Source organism: Brassica rapa, chromosome A02 (genome assembly GCF_000309985.2).
Source record: "Brassica rapa cultivar Chiifu-401-42 chromosome A02, CAAS_Brap_v3.01, whole genome shotgun sequence".
In the NCBI taxonomy this organism is placed as follows: domain Eukaryota; kingdom Viridiplantae; phylum Streptophyta; class Magnoliopsida; order Brassicales; family Brassicaceae; genus Brassica; species Brassica rapa.
In genome coordinates, this window is record NC_024796.2 from 10802106 (window position 1) to 10818519 (window position 16414).

A 16414-nucleotide genomic window follows, 5' to 3' on the forward strand; every position below is an offset into this window, starting at 1 on the left:
ATTCTGGCAAAAAACAAAATTTTTTTTTGAAAAATTGTAATATTGGGGCTGTTTGTTTCATCATTTGTCATCTCCATCCAAATGATTCATTTGTATGATCTATTCAAATGATCCATTCAGATTTTTGTGATTGTTTGTTTCTCCATCCACATAGTTCATCTAGATGAATCATCTTAATGGATCTTAAGTTTGTTTTTTTTATTTTCATTTTCATTCAAATGAGTTTAGTAAACAAATTACTAAAATATCCTTGTATTGATTTAATCATATGTTTGATATTAATTTTAACTATATTACATTTAATTATTTAGTTTAATATATTTACATTAGAATTATTTCAAAATTAACGAGTTTTCTTTTGGCGGTTTGGACGGGAAAACAAGATTTTTCGGTTTTAGCGAGAAAACACATTTTTCTGTTTTGGCGGAAAATAAGATTTTTCGGTTCTGGCGAGAAAACGAGATTTTTCGGCTTTGCCGGGAAAATACAAATTTTCGGTTTTGGCGAGAAAACAGGTTTTTGCAGCTTTGGCGAGAAAACACGTTTTTGCGGGAAAACACGTTTTTGGCGGGAAAACACATTTTTGGTGGGAAAACACGTTTTTTTTTTATTTTGGAGGGAACCATGTTTTTGCGATTTTGACGGAAAAACGAATTTTTGCGGTTTTGGCGGGAAAACGCGTTTTTACGGTTTTGGCGGGAAAACGCGTTTTTGCGGTTTTGGCGGGAAAACACGTTTTTGGCGGAAAAATGCATTTTGCATTTTTGGAGGGATACACGTTTTTGTGATTTTAGCGGGAAAACGTGCTTTTGCGGTTTTGGCGGGAAAACACGTTTTTGGCGGGAAAACGTATTTTTTGCGTTTTTGGAGGAAACACGTTTTTGAGATTTTGGCGGGAAAACATGCTTTTGCGGTTTTGGCGGGAAAACGCGTTTTTGCGGTTTTGGCGAGAAAACGCGTTTTTGCGGTTTTGGCGGGAAAACATGTTCTACGATTTTGGCGGAAAAACATGTTTTTGCGGTTTTGGCGGGAAAACACGTTTTTGGCGGGAACAAATTTTATGGTTTTCGCGGAAAAACGGGATTTTGCGATTTTGACGGGAAAATACAAATTTCGGTTTTGGCGAGAAAACAAGTTTTTTGGTTTTGGCGGAAAAAGACGTTTTTGGAATTTTGGCGAAAAAACACGTTTTGCGACTTTGGCGGGAAAACATGTTTTTTGTGTTTTGGCGGAAAAATGTATTTTGGGGTGTTGGCGTGAAAACAATTTTTTTTTGTGATTTTGGCATGAAAACATGTTTTTCGATTTTTGCGGGAAAACACGTTTTTGTAATTTTGACGGGAAAACATATTTTTGCAATTTTAGCGGGAAAATGCGTTTTGGGGTTTTAGCGTGAAAAAGTAGTTTTTAGCACGGGAAAAAGTGTTTTTGTAGTTTTGTCAGTTTTCGTTTGTGACAAAAATGATATTATGTTTATATTTATAATTTGTAAATTACATTAGGGGCATAATAGACATTATACCATTTTGAATGAACCATCTTCATTCAAATGATCCAAATTGGCTCAGCTGAATGGACTTTAAAATTAAGCTTAAATTTTCAAAAATCTTCCGGATGATCCATCTGAATGAATTGCACTTTTAGTGCCTAAACAAACAAAACTCTCATCTTCATCCAGATGGTCCATCCAGATGGAGAAACAAACAGGCCCATTATAATCAGGGTACATTCTGAAAGAAATGCTAAAGAGAGTGAAACTGAATATTTTTATTATTGATTCTTCTTGAGTTTCATGCAGTACAAACTAATTGTTATATATTAAAGCCAATATAAGGATCTAAAGACACTTGTCTTCATCTCAGTAAGCTGCTATGGTCGCTAACATATTGAATCGATTGTGGATATGCATGATGCTTTTCGTACAAGTCTTTGTGACCTTTCCAACAATTTCTTTTGTGACAGCTTTTCTGTTTTTGCCAACTTTGTCGTTTATTGTTTGTAGAGGAGACTGTTGTGCTCCGTTTTGATTTTGGCACGTTCTCTTGATGGGCTACAGTGATTCGTGACCGTCCAATGTCTTCTTATGTCCGAGCCCAACTGATGAAGCACTGCCGTTTTGTGTTTCAGTCTTAACAGTCCCCCTAAAATTTGGAGTAAATGGTTTAGTCACGCCAAGTTTGTTCCTTAGACTGAATGAGGAAACATGCAGAGACTTGGTGAATATATTAGCCAGCTGATGCATTCCCGGAATGTGTTTAACCACAAGTGTACCAAGAGGGACTCTCTCTCTCTCATATAATGATGGTTTAGTTCAAAATGCTTGGTTTTGGAATGGAAAGCAAGATTGGCAGTAAGCATGACTGCACTCAAATTGTCACAGAGAAGCTCGTTAGTGACTAGGATAGGAAGACCAGTTTCTCTGAGAAAATGACTTATCCAAGTGACTTATACTGAAAGCTATTAAATGGAAAGTTAGCAAAGAATATGAATTCAACAAGGAAAAGGAAATCATCGCAGAAAACGAAGTTGGCGATAAAAAGAAAAATACCTTGAGAAATACTTGGTTCACCCCCTAGGATGAACCTCTAGGTTCACCAACCAATAGTGTTTGAGTATTTGATATTTGATATCTTTTAAAAAAGGAAACAAAATTAAATTTCCAAATTAGATTATATTTTTAAAATAAAATAATAAAAATACATAAAAATAGTTACAAAAAATAAATTAATTAATATTGTTAAGTTTTCAGCAAAATACTAAACCCTATAACCTAAATCCTAAACCCTATACCCTAAATCCTAAACTCTAAACCCTAAATATTAAACCTTAAACTTTGGATAAACTCTAAACGTTAAAAAATCTTAAACCCTAAATCATACATTAAAAACTAAATTTTAATAACACTAAACCCTAAATCCTAATCACTAAACCCTAAACCCTTGGGTAAACTCTGAACCCTTGGATAAATCATAAACTCTAGGGTTTAATTTTAAATATTTTTGATTTAGAGTTTATGATTTATCCAAGGGTTCAGGGTTTATCCAAAGGTTTAGGTTTTAGTGATTAGGGTTTAGAGTTTAGTGTTATTAAGATTTAGTTTTTAATGTATGATTTAGGGTTTAAAATTTTCCAATGGTTTACGGTTTATCCAAGATTTAAGGTTTATAATTTAGGGTTTGGAGTTTAGGATTTAGGGTATAGGATTTAGTATTTTGCTAAAGGTTTAACAATATTTATTTATTTTTATTTTGTAACTATTTTTATGTATTTTTATTGTTTTATTTTTAAAATATAATCTTATTTGGAAATTCAATTTTGTTTCCTTTTTTAAAAGATATCAAATATCAAATACTCAAACACTATTGGTTGGTGAATCTAGAGGTTCACCTTAGGGGGTGAACCCAAGAATTTCTCAAATACCTTAAAGACAAAAGGAAAAGCCTAGAGGAAAAAAGAAAATACTCTGCCTTCAATCTTATATAAATAAGGGGGCTAATCAATTCTAAAAGGTCATTCAAGATCATCTCAAAAACATCTACGGGTATCTCGACACTTTACTACAGAAAGCCAAGAACTCTCTAAAATATCTTAGACGACTTAGACACTTTTGCAATAACATACAATTGGCTTGATCTATATTCAAAGGGTATGTTTGCAGCTATCAACTGAGTTCATCTATAACATAATAAAACCTCTTTTATGCGTATTTACTGAGTTCCGTTCTCAATACAGAGACTTCTGCAATCTGCAATCTTAAATCAAAATCGTAATCATATCAAATACACTGAATTCATATTAAAAATATATATTCGGATTTATGGGTTGTTGCAAATAGTGTATAATATTTTGGATATATATTTTTTATATTTTCGATATTCGTTCGATTTTTAGTTTGATTTGGGTTCATAACATAATTCTTCGGATATAGGAATCAAGGTCATGTTTTAGTGTAATTATTCCGGGTTCAGTACCTTTCAATTTGGGTTGGTTTAATTGCTTTATTGTAGTGTCTTGAATCTGTGTGTTTCACCTACAACACTGATGAATTCCTACTTCAGAAAAGCTGCATCTAACATTTTGATGCTCTAGGAAACATGTATCGGTTTGGGCTTAAGTGTTTTGAGGCACATTAATTCTAGGATTTTTAGGACTCAAGATACCATTATATATATCTTGTGCCACCTCTAAACCTTTATAGCAACTGAAATAGAGAGCAATCTAATTTGTTTTTCTTGTGGATAGATATTTGTATGGGTTGTGGAGATAACCTATTGGTGTTTACCACGTTAAATCTTTGTGTTCTTTTTCATTTGTTACGTTTATTCGGTAATAATAATGTTGCGTAAGGTAGAGTCTGCGTCGATCAGCCAATGCTTGGTAAACCTGAATGTAAACTAAATAAAATAAAAACGGACAATGCAGGAAGCACATCAAAATATGACTGTAAAATTAGAGTAATTAGATAAACTATAGAAATAAGAGGAACAATTATTAGAACCGAAACCAGTGTTACACATGCTACTAGCTACGTTTTCATAATCTAAAAATATGTTAACTCATGGTCTCAAGACACGTTCAAAGACAAAAAAAAATAAAACTAAATTATTCGAACTTCTTAGACAAATACCAACCTCGGATCACAATTTGGGTGTTGTCAAAGAAAGAAGATTGCAACTAAACATAGAAATATTAATAATTGCGAAGTTTGGACAAAAACAATAAACTCACACCATCCTCTTATGTTAAAAATAACAATGTCATGCCTACAATCTCTGGTACGTAAATTAGCAGTTACACCAATCGTAAAAGAATCATATTAAATACAGGTTCCAACCAAACAGTGCGAAGCGCGCATCTACCCTAGTATTATATATTTTGGATTTAAATTTAACCTTAAGAACATTTTTACTGGATGCTTTCCGGATTGAGCATGAATCTCCTCTCTCTTTTTTGACATCACATGAATCTCCTTTTTATGGGTTGGTCCATGTCATGTGTTACTATTCATCGTTAATTTGTTATCATTCCCAACAATAATATAAGATATATATCTATATTTCTTTTAGAACCAATCATATTATCTTATTGTAAACCAAAAATCAAATTTTAAAGATAAAATTCTTACAATAATTGTTCTTTTTTTGCCTAAAAATATCATTGAAGATATAAAAGGATCTTTTTTCGCCTAAAAATATCATTGAAGATATAAAAGGAAAGTTATATAAATATCTTGAATAGAACAATACTAGATCTTCTGTATTTATCTTTAAAGATCTATGATTATTAGTTAATTAAATATTAGATATTGCAATTCTTCATGTAACATAACAATAACACAATGGCATTTGCGTTTGATTCATAAAGTGCCTTGAAGAGTTCCAATACATGACGAAAGCAAGTACGAACCACACACGAACCACTAGATTTGATCAGTGAGTACAAAAGTTCAGGTTATTCTCTTTCTTTTTTCCCTTTTAACCTTTTAACCTTTTAACCGTGGTTAAAGTCAAGTCATTAGGGTCAACGGGAAAAGGATATAACAGTAAACACACACAAAAACAAAACCAAATAACTAGTTGGAATTAAGTCCGTGCACACATATATCTAACCTATACTAAAAGGAGGATATCTAAAGCTCTAAGAGTGTCCACGTATGCAAATTAATTCCAGCCAATCAAATCGTTTTAAGATGCCATATCAGCTTTGACACAACCTAACCTAAAGGCTTTCTTCCTCTTTCGTGGCCTTTCCGATTACTCCAGCCAACTTCACCGTTCAGAGTTTCGCTTACATCTTCTCCAATTAATTTTACACATTATTGCCCTTTTCAAAACAGTCGCATCCTTTCTCCACTTCCCTTTATCATTCATATAAAGAAGGATGCAGAGTGAAAGCAATCCACTCAGATTCTGTGTCAAAAGCAGGTTAGTTCAAAAACTTAATTCTGGGTTCTATAGTTATTATAACAGTGTTTCAAGAAAAAAAAGTTATTATAACCGATTTATTTTGATTGAGTTTCATTGTCGTCATTGCAAAGAGGGGGATTTTATTAAATGGTGAGTTCTTCTGGATGCTTTCACATCGCACTTTCCTCCTGTCTCGATCTTCATATAAATAAAATTATTTTTTTGCAGCCCCAGATTGTTCTACAACGGAGGATTTCTACGCCACCATAGGTAATCTTGGTTTGGTGATTTTAATCCCAACAGCTTTGGTTTAGATTTGATAATCCATACATTCACCAAGTCTTTTCATTGTAGATTGATAGTTGTTGTTGTTCAAATTAGTTCTTGCTTTCAATTGTTGCCTCAAGATCTCTGGTCAAGGGCATCTCTTACCTTTGATTTCAGAATGCTTTCCGCCACAAAACTCATCAAGATCTCTGTTCTGTATGTTTCAGGTCATGGGTTTACTGGAATAGTTAGTTGTCTACACAACATCCCAGACTAAGAGATCAGAAAAGAAGGGTTGGTGAAGAAGCTTCAAGTGAAACACGAGAAGATTCTGAATCTGAGCGAGTGGATGAAGGGTAAAAGACACCACCGTCTTTGCATTCTTCCATATAATTCCGCCGCCTCCTGATCCTTCTGACGAGGAAGCTGTTGTTGCTTACAATACTTTGCTCAATCGGTACGGTTTGAGCAATGGAGAATCTGGTTCTGTGTTGGGCAAAAGGAAAGATAAGGGGGGGGGGGATCAGAAGGTGGGGTTGTGGGTAAGAGGAGGAAGAAGCTACGAGTTAGCTTTAGGGATCAGTTAGGAGGAGAGCTTGCTGAGGTTGTTGGGATGTCTGATGGAGCAGACGTGGACACAGAGCCTGATCCGATTGGTGTCAAAGAAGGGAGCTTGCTTTCCTGAGTGTCGTCTTTCTTCTTATATTTATGTATGCATCCCACCGTAGTCAAGACAACATATGTATTTTCATATCCCTGACTTTCTTACACGCTTTTAATTTTGTACATTCATAGATTAACAAATAAAATTTACTTTTTAGCAGGAGAGGTATTCTAAAAGCTAGCTGTGGTAAATGTGGCTCATAAGAAGTTTTTGCTAAAGAACTCTCACAGTTGGCAAGTGGTTGACTTCCTCATTTGCCCATGAGCTGGCGGCACTGAGCAATACAGAGGCTGCATCACAGCACATGTTCCATGGCAGGTGCTTCAACACTCCATGTTCTACAAGTTCTAAGCTCACTAACTTCTGTTAGTGATGATAGCAATATTTGAAACCGAAGAGAAAGCAGAACACGAGGAACAAAACACTGTGAAAAGACTAGACCCCTTGGCAAGGACATAGCCAGTGTATCGCATGACTGAGTTGTTGATGGATCATATTGCAGCTACAACAACCCATATCCAATGGTGATCATGCCCTTGGGGTCTCTCCTTTGTCCCCTCTTTCTCCAGGAACTCAGAGGTTCCTTCCTCTTATTGTGCTTATCTTTGTTCTATGTCAGAAAATTCAAACTCTGTTAATGTTACAGCAGAATCATGCGAATGTGATAGATGGAGAGTCCGCCATAGTTCATCTTCTAAATCCAGCGTAGCTTCTCTGGAAAATCGAAGGCTCCTGACATTTGCAAAGTTTGCGGAGAAGCATAGGCAAAATCCAAGATTACTAGAGAACCTTTCTGAATCTAAGGCACCAGGTTGAAGGATTTTGAAAACAAGAGAGGTAAAGGTCCCTGCATATAAGTGTTTGCTGAGCTTATGTATTGGAAGATTCATACAACCAGTTACGTATGCGCTCCCCACATGATCTGAAAGGACGTCTGAATGTGCAGTTTCAAGTTGAAGAATGTTGCTTGTAGTCTTACAAGATAGTGGTATAAGTTAGTTTCACAATTATATTTGACATACGTTAACAGTTTTATTCAAATTGTTTCAAATCAAATATAATTTAAAATATGTTTCCATTTTTTGACCGAGAACTTAAAAAATATATTTAATGAACGTATGTAACTATTTCTGGAACTATAAATTAATAAATAATTTTCTGAAATTGTATCTTTGTCGTACCTGAATAACATATGATAAACAGCGTTGATGTGCGTACTGCTATTAGATTACAGTCCTGAATCATATTTGTTCTCCGGAATATCAAATTGTTTAACTAAAATAGAATATGCTCAAGTGCTGGCTAAAATAGCTTTTACATGCCAAATACGAAGTCAGTTATATATAATTTTAATATTTTGAAACTTGACTGATAAGCATTTGACAACTATCAAATGAGTTTTTCATTCTTCTTCTCATTTTCATTTCGTTTCTTTTTTTATTATTGAGATACTTTGATTTTTTATTAGCATTGAAATATTTTATGAGATGTTTACTAAGACCATCTTCAATGGTTCACTCTATTTTTTCATCAAAACAGAGTTATTCTATAATAAAATTGAATACTACTCCAATAATACTAAGTTTTAGAGTGAAAAATAAATTGATGAATAAAAAATAAATGAATTATTTTATTTATAGAGTACACCTTTTTTACTCTATTATAGAATAAAAAGTAAAGTATAATTGAAGCATTTTTACTCTAAACTCTATTTTAGATGAGAAAATAGAATGTGCTTAGAGATGCTCCAATGTAAATGTCCTTACTTCTCTCCGAAATAAAATACAAATGATTTGTCTGGGGAAAATAGCTAAATCAGAAAAAACAAAAAACAACTCATGTTCCTATTTTTTAAGAAAATGTTTGATGTTTGTTATTGTCTATATAAATGGTGAAACATTATGAGTACTATACAGTCAGCAGGTGCTCTAATTAATGAATAAAACAGTAAAATCCTCAAAATAAACACAATCAAACAAATGTGATTAACTACTATGCTTATGTTTAGTTGCTTTCAATCACGTTGGATTTGAAAAAATCATAATAATGGAGATAATAAAAGTTCTATGCAATGATTTTAATTCCGAATCAAACATTGAACTGGACTATTATTTGGATTACGGGATCAACGATTCGACCGGATGCGTCAATAGTGTAATTATTTTTACCATATAATTATACATAACTATGAAAAATATAGTAAAATATTTAAAATTTATCTTTCTTCACATACTAAATATCAAAAGAAAAATTAAAAACTATGGAAATGTCTTTGTAACAAGTTGGGAATTAGAACATATAATAAAAATATAACAAAATCAATATTAAAAATATTTAAATTTATAATGTGAATACAAAAAAAAATTAATAAAAAGTGATCTAGAAGCAAATATGAAAATTGTAATACTGTATATAACAAAAAGTTAATAACAAATCACATTGTTTAGTTTTGGTTATATTCATCTTTATTCACTTCATTTTTAGATGCATAGTGAAATTTTCATCAAAAGTTAAAGAATCACAAATCAAATAAGTTAGGGAATATTATACATGATTAAAAGAAAATATAAAAATCAGTTAATTAAAAAAAAACTAAAAAAGTCACTCATCGGTTTAACACGTAGTAGAGTCTTAGGTTTTAACGAATTTCTGGATGTTTTAGCGTTTTTTTTACAACAATAAACTAAACTATAAAACTTGCTCTATAGGTTCAGAAAACCAAACCGGAAAAAATCCCAAGTCAAATTACATATCATCACCGGATTTACCGGTTCGATCGTGAATCCGAGTTGGGTTATAAAAACATATAGTGTGTTTGTAAAGCAATAATAAAAAGGTTTTTTTACCATTTGTATTAACATTAAAAATTGTCTCAATTCTATATAAAACATTTTTTCTCACATTTAGCTAACTTTTTTGTTTACCAAATTATCTTTTTAATTTAATGTTTCATTACCTTCCACGTCATTAGAGATGTTCCTCATGTGTGTTGATATTTCAAAATTAAATATAGTTAAAACTGTTTTAGGCCAATAACAAAGAGATCATTAATTAATACTATCTACATACAAGAAAATTTTTAGAAAACTAAAATATTTATTAGATATTCGCGCGGACAAAAGCTCTAGTATATTGTAATAAGAAAGAACATTCAAGAATAAATATTCAACTTCCCTTTTTTATTTTTCCTTCAATCAAAGCAGAATCTGTGAACCTCTCTAAAACCCTAATCAAGCTCTCCTCTCTAGCCTCCTCCTCCTCCTCCTCACACCAAAGCTTCCTCCTTTATTCTCGCCGGATTCTCAGGACTCTCCTCGGTTCCATCTTTCTCTGCCGCCAGGTTTATTTTCTTGATCTCAATTCAGATTTGTGATTTCCTTTTTTTTTCAATCTGATAGAAAGATTTAAACTTTTGTTTCTGGGGTTTTGATCTAGGCTTTTCGATTTGAATATTTGATTGGTTATTGTCTCCATCTGTTGGATCTCTAATTAGATTTATTTTTGTTTAAAGGTTAATTCACAGGAATATGGCTACCGAGGAAGGTGTACATGAGGCTCACCAAGTCTCTGAGGCTTTTGTGGAACAGTACTATCATATTGTCGGAAAGGTGAGTCAAGAAGCTCATAAGCTTTATGTAGCTGCTAGCGTTGTCAGCAGACCAGGTCCTGATGGTACCATGACCTCTTTCACATCCCTTGAGGTACTAAACTCGTCTCCTCCTTCCATGCTCCTATTGTAAAGTAGTTAATGATTTTAATTATTGGTTTCTCATGCTTTAATGCTTTGTTGACTTGAGTTTAAGAGAGACTCTTGATTAGTACTATCTAATGCAAGAGACTTCGCTTTGTTTTTTTTTTTTTTATTATTATGGTTCCAGGCTATCGACAAGCACTTTCTCTCATGTGACTCTTCTACATTCGAGGTGCTTAGTGTTGACTCTCAGTCTTCCTTGGAAGAGGGGATATTTATTATGGTTATTGGTTTTTTGACTGGAGAAGACAACCTGAAGAGGAAGTTTTCGCAAATGTTCTATCTGGCACGTCAGAACACTGCCTATGTGGTTGTTAATGACATCTTTCGTTATGTTGATGAAGTGTCCTCCACTCCAACAACTCTTCCAGCTGTTGTTGAATCTGGTAAGTCTTATAACTTGAAAGATAGATAGATAGAGAGAGAGAGAGTATGTTCGTATCTTGATTTGAGTTGAGAACTCTTTTGTAGTGCCAGAAACTGAGGTGGTGGAGCCTGTCCATGCTCCTACCGAGAACTCTGTTAATGCTGATGTTTCTGAAGTGAAGAAGGCTGTTGCTGAAGCTGCTACTCCGTTGGACAATGGGAGTGACAAGCACTCTGCTGAAAAAGCTGTTACTGCTCAGAAACCTAAAGAGATAGTTGCTGATACAGCTGCTCCTCCGGTTGATGGGGGAAAGAAATCTTTTGCTGCAATGGTGAGTGTTCTTTTTGGAGGTTTGCTCTTACATGTGCCCGTCTATGCAATGCTTATCTAACTAACCTGAGAAACAGGTTGCTTCAATGGCGAGAAGCTCTGCTCCGTTCCAAGTTAAAGCATCCCCAGTGGTTCAGAAACCTAAATACATGGCAGCACCCAAGCCCCGTGAGGCAGCTCCAGCACCCAAGGCACCTGCTGCTGTTAGTAAACGTGAAAGGAAAAACGACCAGAGGATTGTCGACGAACCAGGTTAGAAGGAAGAGGATGAAATAACTCTTTTTTCTTGTCTTGTCTATTTTTGGATTATCAGATTGGTGATTGTTACTTTGGGTTTCAGGGACTTCGATATTTGTGTCAAACCTGCCAATGGATGCAATGCCGCCTCAGCTCTATGAACTTTTCAAGGAGTTTGGTCCTATCAAAGAACATGGGGTTCAAGTCAGAAGCTCCAATGTAATGATCTTTCGATCAATCTTGTCTTTTTTCCTTTGCTAGCTTCCTTTCATTGAAGAAACAATTCTAACATTTTTCTTATGTGGTCTCAGGCTCGTGGAACTTGCTTCGGTTTTGTTGCCTTTGAAACTGTTGCCTCTGTCCAGAGCGTGCTTGAGGTAAATTATAAATACCAGTTTCTTGTTTCCCTCTGAATTTTTTTTAATTCTAAACTCTGTCAAATCCATAGGCTGCCAAGAACAATGCCTTCAAGCTTGGAGACCGTAAGCTTCGTGTAAAGGAAAAGCAAGGCAAGCTTTCTCTTTCTTTAGACCAACCCTCTTGTCTAAACAGTTGTTAGTGTCTCCTGTGCAAGTCTAAAACTTTGACTTGTTTTGTTTTGTTTGCAGTTGAGTATGATGGAAGCAAACCGTCTGGTGGGAAAAGGACTGAGAATGGGTCTGCAGCAGATGGAAGCAAGACAGAGAATGGGTCTGCTGCAGATGCGGAAGATGACTTCAAGCCTATCAGAAGCCGTAGGAACAGAAGCGAGAAGAAGGGAAACGGTAACAACGAGAAGAACAGTGTGCAAACAACACCAAAACCAAAAGCCTGATACTCGAGAAGAGTTCATATTTGCAGAAGCAGCCTTCTTAGAAAATCTATTATTCTAAACCTTGCAACAAGTTGAGATTTTTTTACATTACAGATTCATCTTTCTTAATTTTCTTTTTGACATCTCAGCACAATTTCTTCTTTTTACATCTTATTTTATTTTCGTTTTCTTACTTGCACCTTATTATATTTTGAAAAGAACAAATAAATTAGTTTTTTTTTCATTGTTGGAAGGGTATTGTATCCAATAATTTGAAATCAATCCCGTTGTGTGGTTTAATATGGAAATCATATGAATATTTGTAATTTGGGAAAGAAACGAAGGTATATACATCTTTTTATATAGAAGAGGGTTCTTTCTCTCCAGGTTGCGACATGTAGGCGTCTAGGTCAAAAATTCGGTGTATGTCGTCTCGACACGTGTCCGCTGCGTGCTAAACGCACCGTTCCATTTATTGCTTTTGTTCATTCGTATGGACTTTATATTTGTTGGGCCGTTTCACCTCTCTGTTGAGCCCACTAGCTTTTCCTTAATGAAATGCACCGTTCCAGTTATCATGTGTTCTTCTCTTCTCGTCTCCAGCGCTAATGGCGATTAGGGTTTTGAAGACGATCTCTCATCTTCCCTTCTTACGGTCTGGAACGGTACAAGTAACCGAGATATCCACTTTCAACCTTCCATTAATCGATCATCCACGATCTATTCAATGCGATTTTCTGTTATGCAAGGCGATGGAGTTCGGCTATAAAAAAGGTATGCTTTACTCCTTTGAGAATTATCCTTTCATTCGTTCTAAACAACCCAGTAAACAAAAATGGTGTTCTATGGCTAACGTTTCAGTCTTCTTCTCTGATTTGCAGACTGGCCGCTCCTCCTCCACCGTTTAAGTTTGTTTGCTCCGTTCCGGGAGGCCAGGAATGTACGCCATGGTGTTCTATGGCTAACGTTTCAGTCTTCCTCTAAGGTTATCAATTTAACTCCCCCTTTTGTTCATAGTCAGATTAGTTTCACCAGTTAATGTTACACATCTTTGCCGTCATGAATCCTTTATAATCGTCACTTTGTTTTTTTTTTAAGTTTCTGTTACAGATTTTTCACTGAGACATTTTCCAGATTTTGATGATTGTTGTGTACGTTTTTGATGTTCGTAAATTTTCACCATCGGAGTAGTTTCACCGGTTAGATGCTTTACACATCTCCGCTGTCTTGAACTTATTTTCTGTTGCTAATATTTTTTGCTATGGTCAGTTCATGACTCAGGAAGATGATAAAGCTTAGGCTCTGGAGGATGAGATGGTTGTGAAAGAGCCTGAGTTAGAGAAGAAACATAACTGGAATCAGAGTATGAAAAACAGAAACAATGAGAGAGATTAGATATCAATGAGAGGGAGAAAAAGAAACAGGAAGAGTTGAAGCGTTTAAAGAGGGTCAACTGAGACAAAGAGGGATCACGTAGAAGAATAAGAAGAAGAGATCCGGGAGAGATCAGAGCGTCAGGCTGAAGCGAGAGAGAGAAGCTGCTAGACTGAGAATGATACAAGAAAAGGCACTTCATCTTGATGGATCTTAGAAAGGACCTGATGCTACACATGTAAGTTCTCTTTTGTTTTACACCTGCTACTTTCTATGCAACGCACATTAATCTAAATGCTTCTCAATGTCTGGATTGGAATAGTGTATCAGGGTAAAATATCAATGATAGCTCCATAAAAACAGCAGCCAGCAGGTAAAGGGAGAGACTCCATAAAACGTTTCTCTTATCTGTTCTCAACTTTTTATCAATATCAATGAAAGCTAATATTTTCTCTGCTGCGTTCATCTAATATTTTATCAATATCCATGGATGAAACTGTTTTTTCTTTCCAGTGTTACCATCAGTTCCAAATTTTCAAGATAACAAAAAAAAAAAAAAACTGCTATTTGTTTTTTGAAACTCTACATTTAGAAAACACTTGGAAATGATAACTCAACAAGAAAAAGACATGGTTAACGTTTGTTTATAACAAAGGGGCAGCTGACAGCTGATACTGAAAAATGATACGTATGTGATGTGACTAAAACAATACATTCTTGAGAATTAAAAGGACAATAATTATGAAGCAAAGTATAAGGAGTATCATTGCACATTTCACCATTGCTCCTTCTCTTTGTGTTCTCTCCGCCTATAAAAAAACAGGTCTCTCTGTTAGTTTTCTAAGACCTCACAATAAAATAACTTATGTAGTTTTTGGTTAAGAATCAAACCTTTTGTAGTTGCTTATAGCTTTCCTCTCTCGATGTAGAAACATTTTGGATATTGTAGCTATCCGATCAACTATTGTGCCCTGATTGACACAAGTTGAATAAGGATCGGGGAAACTCCGGTTAAACTTTTTCCTAGAGAAAATAAAGTTATAATTCCATAGCTAACTTTCAAGTGTTGAATAAGAATAAGAATAAATTTTAAATGTTTATTAATTATGCAACTTTTTAATAGTGTTTGAGTAATTATCTTAAGTAAAAAAAATCTAAGCGAGATTCCTTTTTTTTAATTAAGTGAAAGGCAGGGTACAAAAAAATCTTAATAAGGAGTTTATAGAATCCAAAGATAATCGTTTTTACGCGTGTGAGACAGTTTTATTGTTGTTAATAGGGTCGGACATATTATGCTTGGTGTTCTAAAAAAATAATTAAATATGACTTCTCATTCTCTCAGTGATATTTCTGTAACAGTTAGTTAATAAACATCAACAATCATTATTGTTTTTCTCATCATACACATTGCAGAAAAATCTTTCCTTCCAGTGTTATCTGATCTGTTAGAACTGCCCCCGTGATGGTGAAAAAGACGGTTGTTAGAACTCATAAAATTGGTTCCACTGAGTTGAGATCCACCACTGAAACAGAATTGGGCTCTGATGCTGATAACACAAACGTTCCAAGTGTACGGGTGATTCCAGTTCCAGTTTGTATCATATATGCATATACACTTTAAATTTCCAGAATGATCTGATGTGACTTCATCACAGTCTATGCCACTATTTTTGCTAAAACAATGTAGAATCGCCAATATTTCCATTAGGTGATCTTAAAACAATGTAGAAAACAATTTATATTGACTAATATTTTTGCTACAACAATAAGAATCGCACTAGCCCCCACAAAGAAATACTATTACCAGAGTTAATCATATAAATCAGAGGTCCACAGCGATAGCCAACCTATAAAACTCATGTTATTTTCACCAATGCACTTGCTCAACCAAAATTGCACTATATTATATACAGTAGACAACCACAATAGATAAAAATAATAAAGTCCAACTACAAAAACTCAAAATAATTCAAAGAGCATGATTTTTATTTTCAATCGTCCATCCATCGATTTAACTTTACACAAACAAACCAACTACAACATCAAGTTCCAAACCAACCCCTACCATTGGATTTACATATTAACAATCATATATTCGTAATGAAAAATATAAATGTAACACATCCCGCCCGTAGGGCGGGCCGGTCCTAGTGTGTAATAAAGAAGAGAGCGACAGACGGTCAGAAAAGGTGAGAAAATGGCCTCTTTCGCTATGAACTAATTATTTCTGGTTTTTTCGCACTTAAACTTTTAATCCATGCCAAAAGCTACGTGAACAACGCGAAAATGGTTCATTCTTCTACTAACTAGTTTTTTCTGGTCTTTTCACGCACAGACTTTTAAATCATGTCAAAAAGCACATGAACAACTCTATTTTTAAAATTAAATATACAATTTATTTTAAACTAATTTTCCTAAAACCAGTTGTTTTGAAACCCGATCCGGACCCGCGGTTGAACCGGTAAACCCGGTGACCCAGAAAAAAATCGGTTTGGGTTTTGTGAAAAACCCAATATTTAAAAACTCACAAAAACCCGCAAAAACCCACTAAAACTCGGAACCCGATACCGGTTGAACCACCGGTTGAACCAATAAATAACTTTTACATCATTTTATTAGTTTTTAAATTATGTTTTATATTCTAAATTTCCAATTAAGAAATTAGATGTTGGCAAAAAAAAACTTAGGTTTTTCCTTTTCAGTTTTATATTTGTGATTTTTTAGA

At 34.5% G+C, this 16414-nt stretch overlaps 2 protein-coding genes across 2 annotated transcripts in view; one reads left to right on the forward strand and one right to left on the reverse strand.

Moving 5' to 3' along the window:
- The window catches only part of LOC103852615 (SNF1-related protein kinase regulatory subunit gamma-1-like), a 423770-nt gene that overhangs the window by 94092 nt on the left and 313264 nt on the right, over window positions 1–16414 (reverse strand). The window lies entirely within an intron of this gene.
- LOC103852563 (nuclear transport factor 2) lies at window positions 9948–12561 on the forward strand. The gene is made up of 9 exons (XM_009129465.3): window positions 9948–10177; window positions 10349–10538; window positions 10716–10974; window positions 11060–11286; window positions 11363–11537; window positions 11626–11741; window positions 11834–11899; window positions 11971–12031; window positions 12131–12561. The coding sequence occupies exons 2-9, from the start codon at window positions 10365–10367 to the stop codon at window positions 12334–12336; spliced, it is 1284 nt and encodes a 427-aa protein (XP_009127713.1). The 5' UTR covers window positions 9948–10177; window positions 10349–10364; the 3' UTR covers window positions 12337–12561.

Bases quoted from the DNA above. Each gene is read 5' to 3' on its own strand.
- LOC103852563 (XM_009129465.3), top strand. From the start codon at position 10,365: ATGGCTACCGAGGAAGGTGTACATGAGGCTCACCAAGTCTCTGAGGCT. The intron at 10,539-10,715 runs GTACTAAACTCG...TTATGGTTCCAG, and splicing joins CCTCTTTCACATCCCTTGAG to GCTATCGACAAGCACTTTCT. The intron at 11,742-11,833 runs GTAATGATCTTT...ATGTGGTCTCAG, and splicing joins TTCAAGTCAGAAGCTCCAAT to GCTCGTGGAACTTGCTTCGG.